We start from the raw sequence: 18,286 nt of genomic DNA, 5'->3' as shown, positions 1-18,286 counted from the left end.
CAATGTGGACTGAAGTTATATGGACCCCAAACCAGCATGAAGCTAAATCAAGCTGCATATGCATTTTACAGAATTATAGATCCAGAATGTTCCTGAAGGTTATGAATCTATGTCAGTTCACATTGTCCATTTAATGAGGCAGCAAATGTATTGATGTATACAGGTGCCAGCCTATAATGTCTTCTAGGGTTGACAACTCTGCCAATTCCTGGAGATCTGGGGAGGGTGAACTCTGGAGAGTGGGGGGGAGCTCCTTATGCATGTTTTTCTGCCCTCTGAAGCTGCCATTTCCTCAAGCAAAACTGACCTCTGTAGCCTGGAGATCAACTGTAATTCTGGGAGAACTCCAAGCCCCACCTAGAGATTGGCAAACCTAACTGCTTCCTGACCTGATATCAACAACAGTGTCTGGAGAGCCTTTTCCATTTCTCATCTTGCAAGTTTTTCCTTCCTCCACCACTGTAACCTAACCCCTCGTTTTCCATTTTCCCTTGCCAAATAAAATAAGAAAATCCTTTCACCAGCTATTTTTTCTACCTTATTCTCTTCAATGATAACTGTTTTTCCCTGCTGTTTCCAATGGCAAAGAGCAGCAGCTGCCACCAGAGAGCCCAAGGAACTAAAACTAGTAGTGTTTATCCTCTGACAAGGGACATTAAGGCATTGCTGCATGGGGGGGGGGGGCTGCAACACTCACCTTGCCAGCAACATGAGCCAGTGTCAAGTCTAGAAGAGGGTTGGAAGACAGCACAGTTTTAGTGGCTGTCAGAAACAAAGGCCACTACATACACAAGGGACTTTAATAGTTGAGGTTTCGCCTTAAAAAGGCATGAACCAACCCCTAAAGCAGTGTTCTCTGTGCATTAACCATACAGCTGATAAAGCTAGATCATCATAATTCTAATTGCCAGCCTAGGGCCAAATTGGGTATGAGGGGAGGCTAGACAACCCCAGCACATTAATAAAAATACAATAACTAGAAGCAAGCAATCTTTTGGATGAAATGGCCAAGTTTATTGGCAAAAGCTGAAGATGAATTAGTGTAGCATGGTCACTGGTTCAGGAACATCGACTGGCTGCACTGCGGTCGATGGCACCACACAACTCCCAGAGAGCCCACTGGGAAACACCTGGGATGGCGGTCCTGGGATTTACCTGGGCAAGAGCCACTAGGTTGTTCCCCCACCACTTGGAAGAAGGCAACTGGACTGCCCCCGAGTTGGGTGTGTCCTACCCAAGCCTGCCCCAAAATCCCTTATTGGGATCCCTGATATGAAGAAAGGGGTCACGCAGGCCCTTTTTCTCAAAATTGAACCAGTCCCATGCTAACACCACTTAACAACACAGAAAATTCGAATAACCATAACCAACCAACACAGGGGAGGGAGGGAGGGACAACGCTGAAGGCAGGATGAGGGAGACAGCAAGGCTGGCCCCAATATATGCAGGGGAAGCAGAAAGGAGTGGAGCACTCCCAACCATCCGCTTCTCAGCAAAAGGCACTTCCAACCGGGCCACCAAACAGCCCATTTTAATCCTAACGGCTGGGCCGTTAGGTGGGAGCCGCATGGCCGGCCAAACAGTTGATCGGTGGGTCAAACACGCAGCCGCCGAGAATGGGTGTCCGCCTTCCCTGAGAAGCCTCCTCGCCTCCGTCCCCAGCCCAGGCAGCCAAAACGGGCTCCAGGGTAAGTTCTGGAACCCAAGCTTAGCAGCACAGTCAGAGACTGACCGTCAACATGAGATATGACATCACAGATGATTGGAGGCAAAATAAAAAACTGAGCAATACAAGACAAATGGCTCAAACAAGTTAGTCAAGTTGATATCATTGTTTATTTTTCAAAATCTGTGTTAACCTTAATTTAGCCCATTTACAAATTTTCAAAAGGCTGAATACATTTGTTTCACTTGTCACATTTTGCTGCCTCATAAAAAAGAGGTCTAAAAAGCCAACGGCTGTGCCTGTGCAATGAAACAAGGGATATTGATGCTAATACAAAATTTGGTGTTTCCTGCAACCTAAGGGCCAACCTAAACAATACATTTTTGACAAGCTGGGTCCAGGTTCCCCAGAACACTCCAAGTGCAGCTCATAAATGGAGCATATAACTCCCCCTGTAGCTGTTTCGACTTAGGGAAACAGTGTTAGGGAAAAGTAGGAGCCCCTTCTCTCTCCACATTACAGTTCCAATCCAAATCACGTTCCTGCTTATTCTCAAAGTTAGCTCCCTGTCACTGATGTATCCTAAAACCATATCATGTAGTTTGGCCCTCAGTCACCATTTACAAAGGAAAAGGTATCTAACCATGAAGGCGAATAACCAGTTTGGGCATATAGTTCAGCCTATTTCTCACTGAGGTAGTAAATCTGTGTCTGGACCCAAACTAGACGTGACACCATCTTCATGTCTGCCACAGGGACACCACTAGCATGCTAAAGTGATTTTAAAATGAAGCGAGGGACTGATCCTGATCAGCCTCAAGTGCAGCAGGCTGAGGCACTTTTGTTCCCCTGCACCTTTTCAAGTGCTGAAACTGCCACGGACAGTATAGCCATTTTGGCACGTGAAAAGGTGTGGGTGGTAGGACGAAAGTGCCTCAGTCTCCTGCGCTCCTGTATCTGACCCTCGCCACATTTTTAAATCACTTTAAAATGGCCGCGGGACCCCAATGGTGGACGTGAGGTTGCCAGTTTGGATACGTCCAGTTTGGTTCACTTCAGACTGCACATCATGTCAGTCATGTCAGTCTGACTGACTGACTGCACATGAGGTCTCACAAATTGAGTTTTCTTCCATATAAAAAAAACACCTTCACTCAGAATATAACATATTAGGGTAAAACGTTCTAGCCAATCCTTCTCTCTGCCATGCTAGTTTCTTATGTGCATGGATTCCCCCCCCCCAAAAAAAAATTACTCTGACATTCTTTTCCATCTGCTTCTTACACCAATTTCATGAGTTTTATCGTAAGGCAATATTGTCAGAAATATTTTGGATAACAAATCTTTCTTCTTACATCTTCGATCAAAGTATTTAGAGTTGTTCTCATACTGCCAGATCTTAGGTAGTTTGTTACAAAATTTCATAATTAAAATCTTGAAACCAAAGAGGAGGCACACTCTCTGCCCAACAGGACACTAATTTCAGATCTATTTAAAAGATGATGGTTATTTCAAACATTTCTAAAAATCAGTTATAACACTGAATCCAACTACAGTAGTCTTCACTCAGATGTAATGATATATATGAAAATATATTAGAACTAATTTGAATTTCAAACTTGTTCCTTTTTTCCAAAATATTTTCCTTGCAGGGATTCAATTTAACAATTTATTAATAACTTTCACCAAAACTGATTGAGAAACAGGTGTCTATGTCAGGAAAAATTATTCTTTTCAGCTACATCTAGTTAGGAAGCTGATTCCCTATTTGCAGATGCCTGATCTGGCCACTCTAATCCATGCTTCAGTAACCTCAAAACCAGATTACTGTAATATGCTTTACATGGGGCTGCCCTTGGAGACAATCCAGAAGCTGCAACTGCTACAAAATGTGCTAGCCAGTTTATAAACTGGGGCTAGTAGGTGTGACCATGGCCTTTTATGAACGGTTAGTTTGTCCCTGGCTCATTCCTCTCTTGTCTCACCCTTTTATATCCCGAGATCGGAAAATCTTATACATGGTATGGCTTGTTGTGAAGACAGTCCTGGGAGTCTCAGGAGCACAATAACAAGCAGAAATCCAGAAGCGTCTGAGTCCCTGTCCTTGAAAACACTGCTTTGTAACTGGCTGTAATGCTTACTGTGATAATAACGTCACGCTGCCCTCCTCCACATCACACACACACATCCCGGTGAGTGGCCATTTCACAACCCATTTCTCAAAATGGAGTACTGTAGAATCACTAATCAAAATCCATAAGCATCTGTGTCCCTGCACCTTGAAAATACAGCTCAACTCAGAAAAGGAAAAGGGAGGAGGGAGATTCTCCACTCATGTGTGATTCTGTGAACACTGATGAAACAGACGAGAGAAGACTTTATGGGGGTAGTTTTTCTTTGGATGCCTTTTTTTCCTGCTGCTCTGATGGCATATCGATATATCTGTAAATCATCTAAAACATGATCAAAACTGCAGAGAGATGCAGTGGATTTAATGCTATATTGATATGCCGTCAGACCAGCAGGGGGAAAATGGCGAGAAGAATGCGGCCACATCCGGTGGCCTCCTGGGGCACTGTCTCCGGTATGGCTTCCTGGGGCATTGCGGAGGGGATGGCTGAAGGCTGGCTGGAGAAGGAGTTGGATGAGGAGTTGGGAGAACAGGGATGAGGAGTTGGAGAAATTAAATAAATGAATAAATAAATACCATTTAAATTTTTAAGTTTGCCTCCATAATACTATGGTAAATTTATCAATGCGATGTTAACACAATTTGCACCAATACATACTATTGCATCGAAGTAGTTATATTTAGCTTGGGCAATTGGTTTCAGGCACATATAACAGAAATAACTTGGTTAAAAAAGGTAAAGGTCCCCTGTGCAAGCACGAGGTCATTCCTGACCCATGGGGTGACGTCACATCCCTACGTTTACTAGGCAGACTTTGTTTAAGGGGTGGTTTGCTAGTGCCTTCCCTAGTCATCTTTCCTTTACCCCCAGCAAGCTGGGTACTCATTTTACCGACCTCGAAAGGATGGAAGGCTGAGTCAACCTTGAGCCGGCTACCTGAAACCACATTTGACAAATTAACCCATTTTATATAATGTTTACAAAGTAGAAATTGAAAACTTTCGCTTTCTATATTCCCCTATATTTATTACTTATTTATAGGATATTTCTACCACCTCTTCAGAGTCCTACTCAAGGCATCTTACAATTAAAATCATGTCACAATATTAAAAACTAGACATTAAAACAAGCTGTTGGGCATAAACAGCATAAAAACTACCCATAAAACAGAAGACGACCATTTAAAACACCTGTAAAATAAAACCCTTAATTAAAAGTCTGGTTAAAAATATGTGTTTTGGCCTGGCACCTAAAGGAAAGGAAAGTAGGCACCAAGAAAGCCTCAAGGGGTAAGGTGTTCCAGAGGAGAGGTGCCACAACAGAAAATGCCCTGTCTCTAGTTGCCACCCTCCTCACCTCTGAAAGCAGGCACGCAGATAGTAGGGCGTGAGAGGCAGATCTTAATTGCGAGCTGGATAGTATGGGAGAAGATGGTCCTTCCGGTACCCTGGCCCCAAGGCATTTGGGGCCTTAAAGGTAAGAACCTACATTTTGAATTGTGCCTGGGAACAGGTGAATAACCAGTGCAGATCTTTCAGCACAGGGGTGATACGGTCCCTGTAACCAACCCCTGCCAATAGACTATATTTTGGACTGACTGAAGTTTCCAGACCATTTTCAAAGGCAGCCCCATGTAGACTGTGATACATTAATATAACTCATAAGTATTTTGTTTCATATGGAAGCATTCAGTCATGCAAGTCCCTCCACCTTCAGTCTAGAGTGATAAAACTCCAGCCAAGGCTTGCCACCCTAATGACAATATCTTAGAAAATTAGACAACTGCTTTTGACATTCAGACCATGGTACTTCCTTAATGAAAACAGGTCCTAGTCTCTATGACCCACCACTCTCTCTTTGTCTGCCTCTACATATTCTTCTCTAGAGAAAGGAAAATTACTGCAGGGTATCTGCTGAGAGTTTTCAAATCAAGAGAACCAACAGCATTTACTACACTTTTCACAGACCTTAAGAAGGAGGGCACTTTTCTACACATAATTCCAGTTTAGCACCAAACTGAGACTACAGGAAATTTCTTTATCAGCCCATCCTGAGGGAGATACTATAATGTGACTTGTGCACTCCTACTGTATTTAATTAAGAGCAATAAACAAGAAAACTTACTGGATGTCCAGGGTCCCCTTTAGGCCCTCTCAGATTCTCCATTTCAAACATTCTCTCCAATTCTTCATAGTCATAATCATAACCATCACTGTCAAGTTCATAACTGCCTTCTGCATTGTAAGTTTCATCTACCTGAAACGTATCTTCACCCCATGGGCCAAGCTGGTTATCCAAAGGCAAAGAATCAGAAGTCCTATATAATGTGGTATTTAAAATTTGATGCATCTCCACAGGTTCGAGTGAATACTCTTTTGATGTGTTTCTCACCATATTTGTTTTTTTAGTCTGTCTTATGGAAAAGAGAAGTGGTGGGTAATTTTTTCCGCTTGTATTTTCTGTGGCATTGTCTGTAAAGTTCAGAGGTAATTTTGTTTGAGTCTGGGGTCCACTCTTCCTTTTGCTGATATCCTCCTGATGATTTTTTGACACGTTGGCAATTTGCTGGTCATCCTGTTCAGGCATAATCCCCAAAGCAGTAGCATTTCTTAAGCAAAGAGATGTTAAGACAGGTTTACTCTCTACAGATTCTGGTGACACATGGACAGGTGCAGAGTTACTGGCATAAAGGGTTGAAGCTACCTTGCTTGTCTTTAATGTCCTGTAATCTAGAAGGGTTTCTTCATCCAACTGTTTGCTTGAGATATTTAAAAGCCCTCCAAGTGATGTTTCTGGAGGTGTTGGCTGAGATCGGTATGTATCCGCTTGGCGACACTGTTGTTTCACATATTTACAATAGTTTACTGAGGCTTGGGCAGAGGGGATAATATCCAGCTGACATATTACTCCTTCAAAGTTGACTGAATGGGAGTTCATCCTTCCTAAGGTAAACACACTATGTGAATCAAATTGCTTTACTTTAGAAAGAGTCTCCCTGATGAAATGCTTCCTTCCACAGTGAACAAACAGGGACACTGTTTTTTCTGTGACACCAATAGCGAATGAGTGCCATTGTTCATCATGAATGGTATAATCGAAATATACAGATTGCTTCCCTCCAGTGTGCACCATTATCTTCCTTGGTAGCAACTGTACACCAAACTGCAGTCTGTTTTTATTCCTAATACTGAAAAGAAAGGCATTGTTTACTCTGGAAGAGCGTAAACCAATCAGTACGGTGAACTGGGAGCCTAAGCTTGATGCTATAACTTGAGGGATGGGAACCTCAATGGTTGTGTTTGTGGACAAAACAATTCCTGAGACACTTAGATAAACCCCCTGGGGTAATGAATCACACAATGAGGGCATTACAGTCTCTGTTGATTGATGGTACGCAGCTTGTCCTCTTAGGCCTAAATGCTGAAGAACATCTATGCCTGAAAACAAGAGAGAAAAGGAATTGAGAATTCAGTTTTTCTGAATATCACTGACATGAATCCATACCAGCAGTTTCTTCTGAGAACTATTTAACTAAGGTTGCAGTCTTTAGTTACTAGACAGTAAGTTCCGCTGAGCTCAAAGAGATTTATTTCAAAGGGATATATGATTAGGATGGCACTGTAGGAAGACCAATGGCATAGTAAGTCACCTCAAAAGAAAACAATGGAATGCAAACCCATGACACGTATGACTAGTTCTCATTATCTTTTAAGCTCACATATGGCAATATCCACGCTCAGTTAATTTTAGACACGTTTTCACTAGTGTTTTAATACTACTACATTAATCTCTGAAAAAATATTATGTTTTCTAAAAACTGAGGATTTTCTCTCAAGATTTAAGAAAATTATTTTAAAGAAACTTTTCACAAATCATTCTTCTGCTTCCAGAAAATGTAAAACTGTCCAAAACTGAGGGTTACTCTGATTCAAGCATATTATACGTTAGAAATCTTTTGTTCATTTTTTCATAGCTATCTGCACAGAGCACTTGAACCTATGCTCCATGCTATGTTTTGTTCCTATGTGCCTAGCTGGGTGCATGGTTGGAGAACTGCTCCCAAGTACAAGTAGTATAGGTTCTAGTCCACGTCTTCTTTCTGTTTTGTTGCTTGCTTATTGGCCGGTTGATAGCCAAAAAAGGAGATTTGTCTTCTTACCAGCATCCCCCTTTGAGGGATTTGATCTCATAGCTCCTGTTCGCAACATGGATACCATTCACCAGAGAGCTACAGGAGTGTCGACAGGTATGATTTCTGTGAACATCCGGTGCTTGCTTTATTCTATGTTTAAGAAGGAACTAAAGGCAAGAAAACTGTTGATGAGATAGGAGCTGCTTCTGTCATTTAATCCTGCCTACAAGATTTAAGACTACCTGGATTTTTGCTGCAGGTTTTAACTTTCAGGCTGCTTGTGTTGATGTAGCTTTTTATGCTGCTTTTATTGTTTTACATTACTATAAAAGCATTGAAAACAGTATTGCAATGTGTAAATTTCTTAACTATCTCAAACAAATTCTTAGAGAGAGAAGCATATACATTTATTAAATTAAAAAAGGAAATTAGGAACTAACTCCAGCATCATTTAGAATATGATAGTAAGTAGTTTTCATCAGGATCTCCAGTCTCCTTCACTCAGAATAAGCTGATTCTTTAAAGAAGCACGAGTTTTGTCAGGCGCCTTCACTTTTTTATTTTTACATACTGCAAGTAAAGCAGTCCTCATCCAGCAGTGCAAAATTGCTAGCTGGCCAAATTTTGTCCCAGGTACCATAAATCTGGTTTAAAATATTTATATATTATTTATGAAAAACTTTGCATACCACCTTTTCCCACCCCATTTCCAAAAGGGGCCTATGTATATACATTGGATAAACACAGCTGTGAGAGGACCATGGAATTTTTTAAAAAGTTGTGAATGGCCAAATGTTGCCAGAATGAAAGCAAGCCAAGACAAAAGCCAGAACTAAATGAAAAGAGTCCTTGACACAGAAGGATCTCTACAGATTTTCACACACACACACACACAAACAATTAAGCTGCCTTTTCCAATTTGCCTTCTCTGTTTATCAAAGATCTTACTAGCAAATGTTAAGAATATACATATTTTGGCTTAGTTTCTACAAAGACTATACAAACGCTCACAAAAAATATGATACTTCCCTGGAAGAGATTAAAATTGGCACTGAATATGTAAAGCTGACTGACTGCATCTTGAAAATTAGTTACACACCTTGCGGTGGTTCTAGTCATGTTCAGAGTACATAATTGTGCCAAGTTTATAAATGGCAAGCAGCCAGCATGGTCCAAGGCACAGGAAGATGTCACACTGAGGAGAGAAAAAATTACACATCTGCCAATTCCTCGCTCAGCCTCAAAACAATTCGTGTATCTAAACTATGGTCTAATCTGTAATAATTGCAGAGCCTTGATCATGGCAAAATTGCAAAGCTCCATGCCGCAGCCAGTGGAAAATCATTGTTACAGTTTAGCTAAAATGAAAATGTCAAAAATCACCAAGCATGATAACTTCTTAGCTTCCTTTGTTGGCCACTTGATATGGAAAGAGGACACCAGGCACCCAACTTTATAAAGGCATCCCAATAATAAAAACTAGTTTGCAACTTTGGGGGGGGGGGTTGAAAGCAGTATGAAAAGAAGAAGCCCTAACATTAGATGTGTGTGTGTAAAGTGCTGTCAAGTCGCAACCAACTTATGGTGACTCCACAGGGTTTTCAAGGCAAGAGACTTATAGAGGTGGTCAGCCATTACCTTCATCTGCATAGCAACCCTGGTATTCCTTGGAGGTCTCCCATCCAAGTACTAACCAGGGCCGACCCTGCTTAGCTTCTGAGGTCAGATGAGATCAGGCTAGCCTGGGCCATCCAAGTCAGGGTAACATTAGATGGAGTGACTCAATAAGGAAGCCATGGCCTTCAGTTTGCAAGGCCTGAACAAGGCTGTCAATGATAAGACATTTTGGAGGTCATTAATTCAAAAGGTCGACTCTTCAGAGGTTTTATCAATCATATAAACAGCTACCTCCTGCAGAACAACAGAACGTAATTATGAGAGCCGACAGGATGAAAAAGGTACTCCTAGGTACTCAGTCAGCAGAAAGGTGGGATGCTCCCCCAAACTCTCCCAAAGTACAATTTGCAGAAACTAAACCCTCAGTTTTTAACTTTTCTGCTGCGCAGTCTGTTGGGGGACAAGGGAAAACCAGTTACCCTGGTAAGGAGAGTTTCCAGGGAAAGGTGTTTGGGTCACTTTCTAAAGCCCTGAAAAAGAAAAAAGCCAGCCCCTTTGGACGTTAGTACTCTTTTTTTTTCCTGAGCAAAGGAAATCTCTTGGCCCAGAAAAAAAAAAATTACTCCCCCTGTTGCTCCAACCCCTGAATCACCCAAGTCTAGTGAGAAGAGGGAACTGGGCAGAAAACATGTTCTACAAAAGACTTCTTCTCAGCCTATCAGTGTTTCTGAATTAGCAGTTGATTTGACCACATCCCCGCAAGTGCTCCCTTCTAAGTGTTCATCTAGCTTAGTTGAGTTATCACACCCCTTTCCAGTTGACCCACCCTTCTATTACAAATGCCCTTCCCTAAGTGTTCTCCTAAGTTAGTCAATGCACTACCATCACTAGATAATTGACTACTGAAGAATGAGAATGGAGTTTTGAGGGTGCTCTCTTGGAACCTTGCAGGTTGGAAGGGTCATTCTTTGGATTCAGAGGTTGTAGGTAGGTTAAGAGAATTCCAGGTGATCCTTCTGCAGGAAACTTGGGAGCAGTGTCCTTTTTCTTTTCCTGGATATAAAACGATTACACACCCAGCTATTGTAGGGATCAGGGAGGGACGTCCTCAGGCTGAGCTGGCATGTTTGGTGGCCATCTCTCTTGATGTTAAGATTTTAGAAATTGATTGCCAATCACCCTTGGCTTTACCAGTTCTTCTAATTATCATGGTCTGCCCTTTGTATTTATTTCTATTTATATCCCTCCTGCCATGTCAAAACAAGCTCTCTTTTCTAATTGGTCAGATTTATACTGTCTACTTGAAGGACTTTTTATTAAATTCCCTAGAGCTAAGTTTTTCGGGGGGGGGGGGGTTAATGCCAGGGTAGGCCCTTTGGATGAGAATCTTTTTGGTAAAATTCCAGATTTATCTGTTGACTTTGTTTTACAGGGGTGCTTTGAAAGAGGAACCAGAGATCAAAAGATTAACCAAGCAGGCATTGTTATTCAAGTTGATTATTCAGTTTGGCCTAATAATGCTAAATGGACGGATGGACCTTGATTACCTTGGAGAGTTTACCTTTATTTCTACAAGGGGTTGTAGTATTGTAGATTATTGTTTAGTTAACCTTGCTGCTCTCCCTTTAATCATTGATTTTGGGGTTGGCGAGTTTTGGGGAGGTGACCATTTACCTTTGATAACCACTCTGTATTTACCCGGTTCCCTTTATTTAGCAAAAGGCCCAATTGATCACTTGGAAACTCAAGGGAGGGGCCTGAGAGCCATTTGCTGCTCCCCATCCCTGGGCTCTCTCTTGAAAGTAGTCCTGAGCTCAAAGTCAAACTACTTATATAGCGATTATGAGTGCTACTGACCATAGGAAGGGGATTGGTCTCTTTTCTACACAGATGAAAAATTTATCTCCGTTCCTGCTTAAGACACCTGTGGATAAGGCAGTCCCAAGAAATAATTGGTTTGATGGAGCTTGTAGGGCTGCTAAGCATCTATTATCTCAGAATTCATGATTAATGAGACAGCTTCAGACTGATAACAATCAGGAGATCTTTCACCGAGCTAAGAGGGCTTATAAGCAAATTGTAAAGGAAAAGAAAGCTGCTGCCAGAATGAGATCATGGCAAATGTTAATTAATGCTGCCCGGTACAATGATTCTTCTAAATTATGGTGGACTGTTTCTTCTCTAAAAACTAGAGGTGGTTTCCTTTATGCTATCACTGCCCAGTCTTGGGTATCATATTTTTCATCATTGTATTCTAAATTGAATTATGATGATAATCTAGACGTTACAATGCCTCTTGATTTCCTTGAATGGCAACCAGTTCTATGTTCAGAGACAGCGAACCTTATTAAAGGTCTCCACACTTGGAAGGTTGCTGGCCCTGATGGCATTCCAGCAGAATTTATTATTAATAACATGGACTGGTGGGTGCCTCTTTTGGCTAACCTGTTTACCCGAGTGAATTCTACTAGTGTGATCCCCCTGAATGGTGCTCCAGCATAATTGTTCCAATTTATAAAGCTGGAGTTAAGGATAACCCTAAGAATTTTTGTTAGTTTGTTGTCAATAGTTGGTAAGATCTATGCAGCTTTTTTGTTGAATAAACTTCAGTCTTGGATGGCCAACTCCAAGATTATTGGCCCAAAACAGGTGGGATTCCATCAGGGATATAGCACACTTGATCACTGTCATGTGTTATCCCACTTGATCAGTAAGTATGCCATCTCAAGGAAGGGCTATTTATATGCAGCTTTTATAGATCTTTCCTATGGATTTGACTCCATATCTAGAACCTGACTATGGGCTAAACTGAAGTCCACCACAATTGATGGGAGATTGTTGTGGTTAATTAGTCTTTAACTCAATAGTGATGTCACAACTTTAATATGGTGCCCCTACATGGATTTCTGCTGTAGACAAATCCATAAATAGAGTGCATTCCTTCGAGCAACTGGAGGGCTCCCCAGGTGTATTTCATCATCGGCCCTTTATTATGAGTTTGGTCTTAGCTCAATAGAAACTTGTGCCTGGGTACGCGTCTTTAATTATTGGTTTCATCTATTTTTTGAGGCCCCGGAGGATAGCTTGGTAAGATTAACCCTCAAGGACTCTTTTAAGGCTCCCTGGCTCCAGCCTTTTGAACATAAGCTATCACTTGTAAATTTGAACGTGGAAGACCTTTACTCTTCTTCTGTAGATCAGTGTAAAAAACATGTGGCCAAATTGACCTATGCTAGAGGTGAGTTACACTCATTTTGATGCTCGGAGGACATGTTCTCCACTTGCCCTGGGCTTATTATCTAAGGGTAATCTTCCTTTCTATATGTATTCTCTGGTTAGTCCAAAGTTATATAGAATCTTTATGTATTCAAGATTAAATGCCCTTTTTCAATGGTTTTGCTGGGCTGTATGCTAAAGATCCCTTTTTCAGACCGGCTATGTCCCTGCCCTCTTCAGTCAGTGGACTCCTTGGTACATATCCTTTTGAGTTGTGCTTACATATACCAACTTAGGCTAAAATGGATTATACCATGTTTTAGCAAATGGCCCATATCTTCTTGAGCAACTTTGGAGCAAAAGGTTCAGTTCCTCTTAGAGGACTCTGACCCCCAGCATACTTATTTTGTTGCTCGTTTTTTGGAGGTTGCAGAGATGAAGGGAAGTGTTTTTAGAGTTGCGTCTTATTTAGGTTTTATGGTTTTATTGTTCAAGACTTCAGTCTAAGAACAGGGGGAAAGAAAGAATTCAAAAGGTCACCATTAAGTCAGAACCAACTTGATGGCATATAACACATACAACTTTTGGGAGTCTGTATTTTACTACATGTAGCTAAACTCGAAGTTATTCAGGGCATAGATCGCTCCAATAAGCAAAAATGTTGTGGCCTGAGGTTCTATGTAATGTGTCTTGAATTACAAAGCAGACAAAAGCCTGTTCTGTGATTTATTTGATTATCTGCCTTCTTTTAACAGATGAAGGAGACATTTGTGTTCAAAATACATCTGCACAGTGAAACTTTAAATATTCACTTTTAAGGTTTTGGGATACTGTGACAAACTTTTATGAGAATGTAATAAGAATGAAAACAGCCCCATACCTGTATACAGTTTTGTATACTGTGACTATATTTACAATATTTTTGTGTATGTATCACAGATAAAACTGTTCAGGCTTGGATCCTAAGCATTGCTTCTGCTTGTACTGCATCTCCTCTGTTGTGGGGTGAGCACTCCATTTTGGAGTGCATTCCTCTGGCACTAGGCACTTTGTGGCTCATTGAAAGTCACTAGACTTTTGTGAGTGAAAGTGCCTACAGCCAGAGAAATGTACTCTGCTCCTGCAGCAGAAAAGCACAACACAGCACCAATGGAAGCAAGGCATAGGATGCAAGCCTCAAGTTTTTTTACTCAGACTTTTAAGCAGTGTTCTGATTTCAGAGGAAGCAAGATATTTTGTCTCCTTGCTTCTGAAGCCACCATCAAAGTGAGGCCACAGACAGCTTTATCCATATAGCAATCATGATTTCTTACAGCGCATTCCTGAAAGGAATGCCCACGATGGGCTTAGGAGGCAATCCAGCGGCGTTGCCTCCTAAGGAGGTTTCAGCACTGCCAAAACTTCTACCGGCGCCAAAAAACCATGAGATACGCCAGCAAAACAGCTGGCGTATCTTGTGAAAAACAAAAGGGGGCGTTCCTGAGCCATTTCGGCTCGGGAGGCTGACTAACATCAGCCCCCCCTGCCTGGCAGGTGCCGGAACACCCCAGGAACGCTGGAACATCTCCCGGCTCGCCGCTGCAGCCTATGCTGGCGGCCGGCGGGAGGCTGCAGAAGTGGCCAGGGACCGGCGTCCAGGCCTGCACGCCGGCGCTGGGGCCACTCACGACGGCGTGCGCTGTCCAGGCGCCGGTGGAGGCCTTCGTCGGCTTCCTAAGGCCTTTCGCCGCAGCCGCCAGTGCATTTGAGGAATGCGCTGTTACACTCAAGAAAGAAAAATAAAGGAGAATTCTGGGATAGCCTCAATATTACTTCACTGATCATTCTCCTCTTTGGGGAAAAAAGTGAGGAATATATTCCTGTAAACAGAAAATTAAGGCACTTGCTCCTGAATAACCTCTACACAAGTAGCCAAGGGGCAGTATAGTCATACAGCTTCTTCTGTGCCTTTTAAGACTGCATGCAGGATGAATGAAATCCCATATCAAAAACTGCCTATACAAAGAAAATTTAGGGGGGTTACCGCACTTGTATTCCCACCAATGTATTAAGAGTTTGAAAATGTTATAAAAAAATACTGTTCGAACTTTCTATGTATTCCCACAGATGTATTAAGAGTTTGAAAACGTTATAAAAAATACTGTTCGCACTTTGGCCCCTTTAGCTGTGAAGACGTCTTCCAACCATTTATAAGCCGTGGTATCCAAACACCCTTTTAAAGCGATGTTTTTTATAACATTTTCAAACTCTTAATACATCGCTGGGAATACAAAGTGCGGTAACCCCCTAGGTGTCAAGGGAAAGAGTTCTTTCTAGCTTACCAATCTCATTAATTTAGTTTCCTATGGCAGTATTTTTGTTTTTCATAGGGGAGCATTCAAACATGCAATTCCCCACCAGTATTCTCAGATGGTATAGTCCAGAAACAGTTTCACCATGTGATGAGCTAGATGTTAAACCCAGACATCACACTTTTTACTTTGCTCATGTGACCATACATAAAAGTGATAACTGTCATATACGTTTTAAACTGAAAATAAAGACAAAGTACAAGTTTAAGATTGTAATCTCTGCCTTGCATCAGTATCATGTTATATGCAACCAACAAAACCACAACCCTGCTTTCTCACTCTAATCTGCTTCTAAAAATGCAGGAGAAAAAACTTGCTAAAAACCAAAATCACTTATTTGCCTTAGGCACACTTAGTCTAGACCAAGAGTTTATTGTGCGCATTGGTTTACTTTGAAGAGTCCCAAAAAGTACAAAGGTAATTCAGCCTCAGTTTGCCACCCCCAAAAACACCCACATGCAGTGAAGTCACAAGCAAAGCCTTTACAATGTACAAGACCTTCCTTTTATAGGAGTTTGCCTAAATATGTAAGCAATTCATACAGAGAAAATCTGAATAATTTTGAAAAGGTCATCTTTCCTGAACTAGTTTCTTTAAACTTTTGCACTCACTGTAACTTTATCTGACATTTGGATTTGTAGCCTTTGACAAATGGATTTTCAGGTCATTACAACCATAGAGAAAATTACTTCTCTCTCTCCCTCCCTCTCTCCTTTTCTTTTCCTGGGAAGATCATTTAAACATTTGGTAATAAAATAAGGAACTCTTCTCACCTTCTTCTTGTATGTGTGTAGCACCCACAGTTATACATGCTGCAAGAAAAAGGAGGAGGGTTTTCCTAAAACAGAAAAGAGAAAATTAAATTACATTGGCAACAAAATACGATTCATGTCGAACCCCGCTGTACAAGAAATGTCATCTTCCATTCACAGGAAGACCCATAGTTTTTAATCAGTCTTTTATAGGTTTCTCCTAGTCTGCAACTTGATTTTCCAGAAGATCACAAAAGGAAGCAGTGGTAGATGACAGGCCACATCTCCATCACCACCATTCTACATGGACCCTTTTGAGGATCTGTTAAAAGCTATGCATCCCCTCCCCAGAAAAATATGCATAAACACATACACACAAAATTATACATACAATTAATTTTAACTAATGGCCATTTCCTGAATTTTTTAAAATAAATTCAAATTGTGCAAAAAAAAAGAAAAGTAAACTTTACCTCTGCTCAAAAGTAAATTTCAATGAGAAGGCTGCTATTGTTCGGCTTGAATAAAAAGTCGAAATTATGGAGTGGTCAATGACATGGCAATGCACATGTTACCTTTGATTTTGACTTTTTGTTTTGATGCCAACAAGTGCTGAAAACTCTGACTCACAAAGTATGTAGGAGGAAATGGAATCAGAGCTCCCATAGTTCATTTTGGCAGATGATGGTAAGCTTGTGTCAGGTAACACCAGAATTCACCATGAACCAATGTAAACAAAGACAGTTGTCCACAACTTTAACGACAGTGTACATTTTCTTTAATACCTATCAACAGGAAACTATTCTAATTGTCATAGCATGGCAATGATGACTACTATACTTTACCGGACCATGCCACCCTACACTTGTTTGGAGTGAAACAATATGCCAGGTTGGACAAAGTCACAAACTACTTCAAACAATTCAAATGGACAAGATGCAACTGACAGGAGACGGGGGGGGGGGACCTTAGCAACCACCACTGCCACCTCATAGGCCTGAAATTTGGCTGCTTTGTGGCATGCCTATGTCTTCCACCAATGTCATCTAATAATCTATTTCATAACCCTCAGTTCCCTGTTAATCATCAGAGCTGAGGGCGTATCAGAGCATGGTAGAGGACTCCAAGGAGCGACCCTGTTTTATGGTCCCACATAGTTCATCTTTACATACAGGTGCAAGGGCCTCCAAAGAGTACCAGGCAAGCTCCTAAAATTCCCCAGAGCAGCATGGAAACAAATAGGAACCATTAGGGCAGATCTTCCTAATATGTCCACTTATCCTGCAGGGAGGAGGAGGGAAGCTTAAACATGCCTTTGGAAGATAGTGATCCAACCACAAGGGCTAAACTTCCAGCTCCCTAGATAGATCATCAGTAAGCCACCTGGTATAGAAAAGACGGTCCAGTGAATGGTCTTTTTCGTGTTCTGGGCGCATCGCAGTCTGAGACAGTTACAGGGTTGTCATGGTGGCCATGAAGTCCTGGGTTTGACAGGTGCAATCAGCAGGTATTCTGAAATCCCAAAAGACATTCATCCTTGGAATCCTTAACAACAAATCCAAGATCACCTCCAGCAGCAAAGCTGACAAACTGAAATACAGCTGGAAAGTTATTTTTTAATAATTAATTTTAACTATCCACATTCTTCCCAAGAGACTGTTCCAGCTGAATTTGGTCTGCCTGGGGACATCTGCACTAGCGAGAAGACACACATGTTGCCAGTGTATTACTTCAGAGGAAAAAATGTGTAAGATGACAAGGTATAGACTCTGAATCTCTCAAAACTACAATTTACATTAAAATAATAACCAAACAACTTCAAGCAACTTCTTTTTCAACAGCTAATAAGCCCATCCTTAAGAGAATTCTTTAGTTGAACAAATAGTTGGACAAAAAATAATTAATAAAGATATGTTCTCAAGTTATTATGAGAAACAACATTTTTTCTATAATGGAAAAACTGGACAATAGTATATATTCCTCTAAAGAACAGAACTACAATCAACTGATTATGAGTTTCTTCCAAACTGGATAGGATACCTAGTGACAAATGTTTTTCTTACAAAACCATAGTGCTGATTAAACCCTATCATAATATTTATTTATTGGTTAACAAATAATATTGTGCCAGGCCAAGTAAGGTAAGTATTAATACCCAAAGAACATAAAACTTCATGCCATGCTCAACAATTTATACTATAGTAAGATATGAAAAAGGTCCTCTCTCAGTCGTTAAAAGAGAACATCTACAAGATGATTTATAGATGGTATCTTACTCCAAAAAAACTGTCTAAAATGTATGGTTCAATGTCGCCAGTTTGTTGGAAATGCCAGGAGAAAATTGGTTCATTCCACCATGTTTGGTGGCTTTGTGACAAAGCTAAGAACTACTGGGATATGATTTATAATGAACTAAGATT

General features: G+C 41.1%; 1 protein-coding gene across 1 annotated transcript in view; it reads right to left on the bottom strand.

Moving 5' to 3' along the window:
* The window catches only part of COL24A1 (collagen type XXIV alpha 1 chain), a 299,903-nt gene that overhangs the window by 260,624 nt on the left and 20,993 nt on the right, over window positions 1–18,286 (bottom strand). Inside the window, exons 2-3 of the mRNA XM_056845652.1 lie at window positions 15,888–15,952; window positions 5,923–7,235 (exon numbers count right to left, since the gene is read on the bottom strand). Coding sequence (XP_056701630.1) covers window positions 5,923–7,235; window positions 15,888–15,952 — 1,378 coding nt within the window. The remainder of the gene's footprint in view (window positions 1–5,922; window positions 7,236–15,887; window positions 15,953–18,286) is intronic.

This window comes from Euleptes europaea, chromosome 2, assembly GCF_029931775.1.
Source record: "Euleptes europaea isolate rEulEur1 chromosome 2, rEulEur1.hap1, whole genome shotgun sequence".
NCBI classification, from domain to species: domain Eukaryota; kingdom Metazoa; phylum Chordata; class Lepidosauria; order Squamata; family Sphaerodactylidae; genus Euleptes; species Euleptes europaea.
This window is presented reverse-complemented; position numbering and strand designations above follow the sequence as displayed.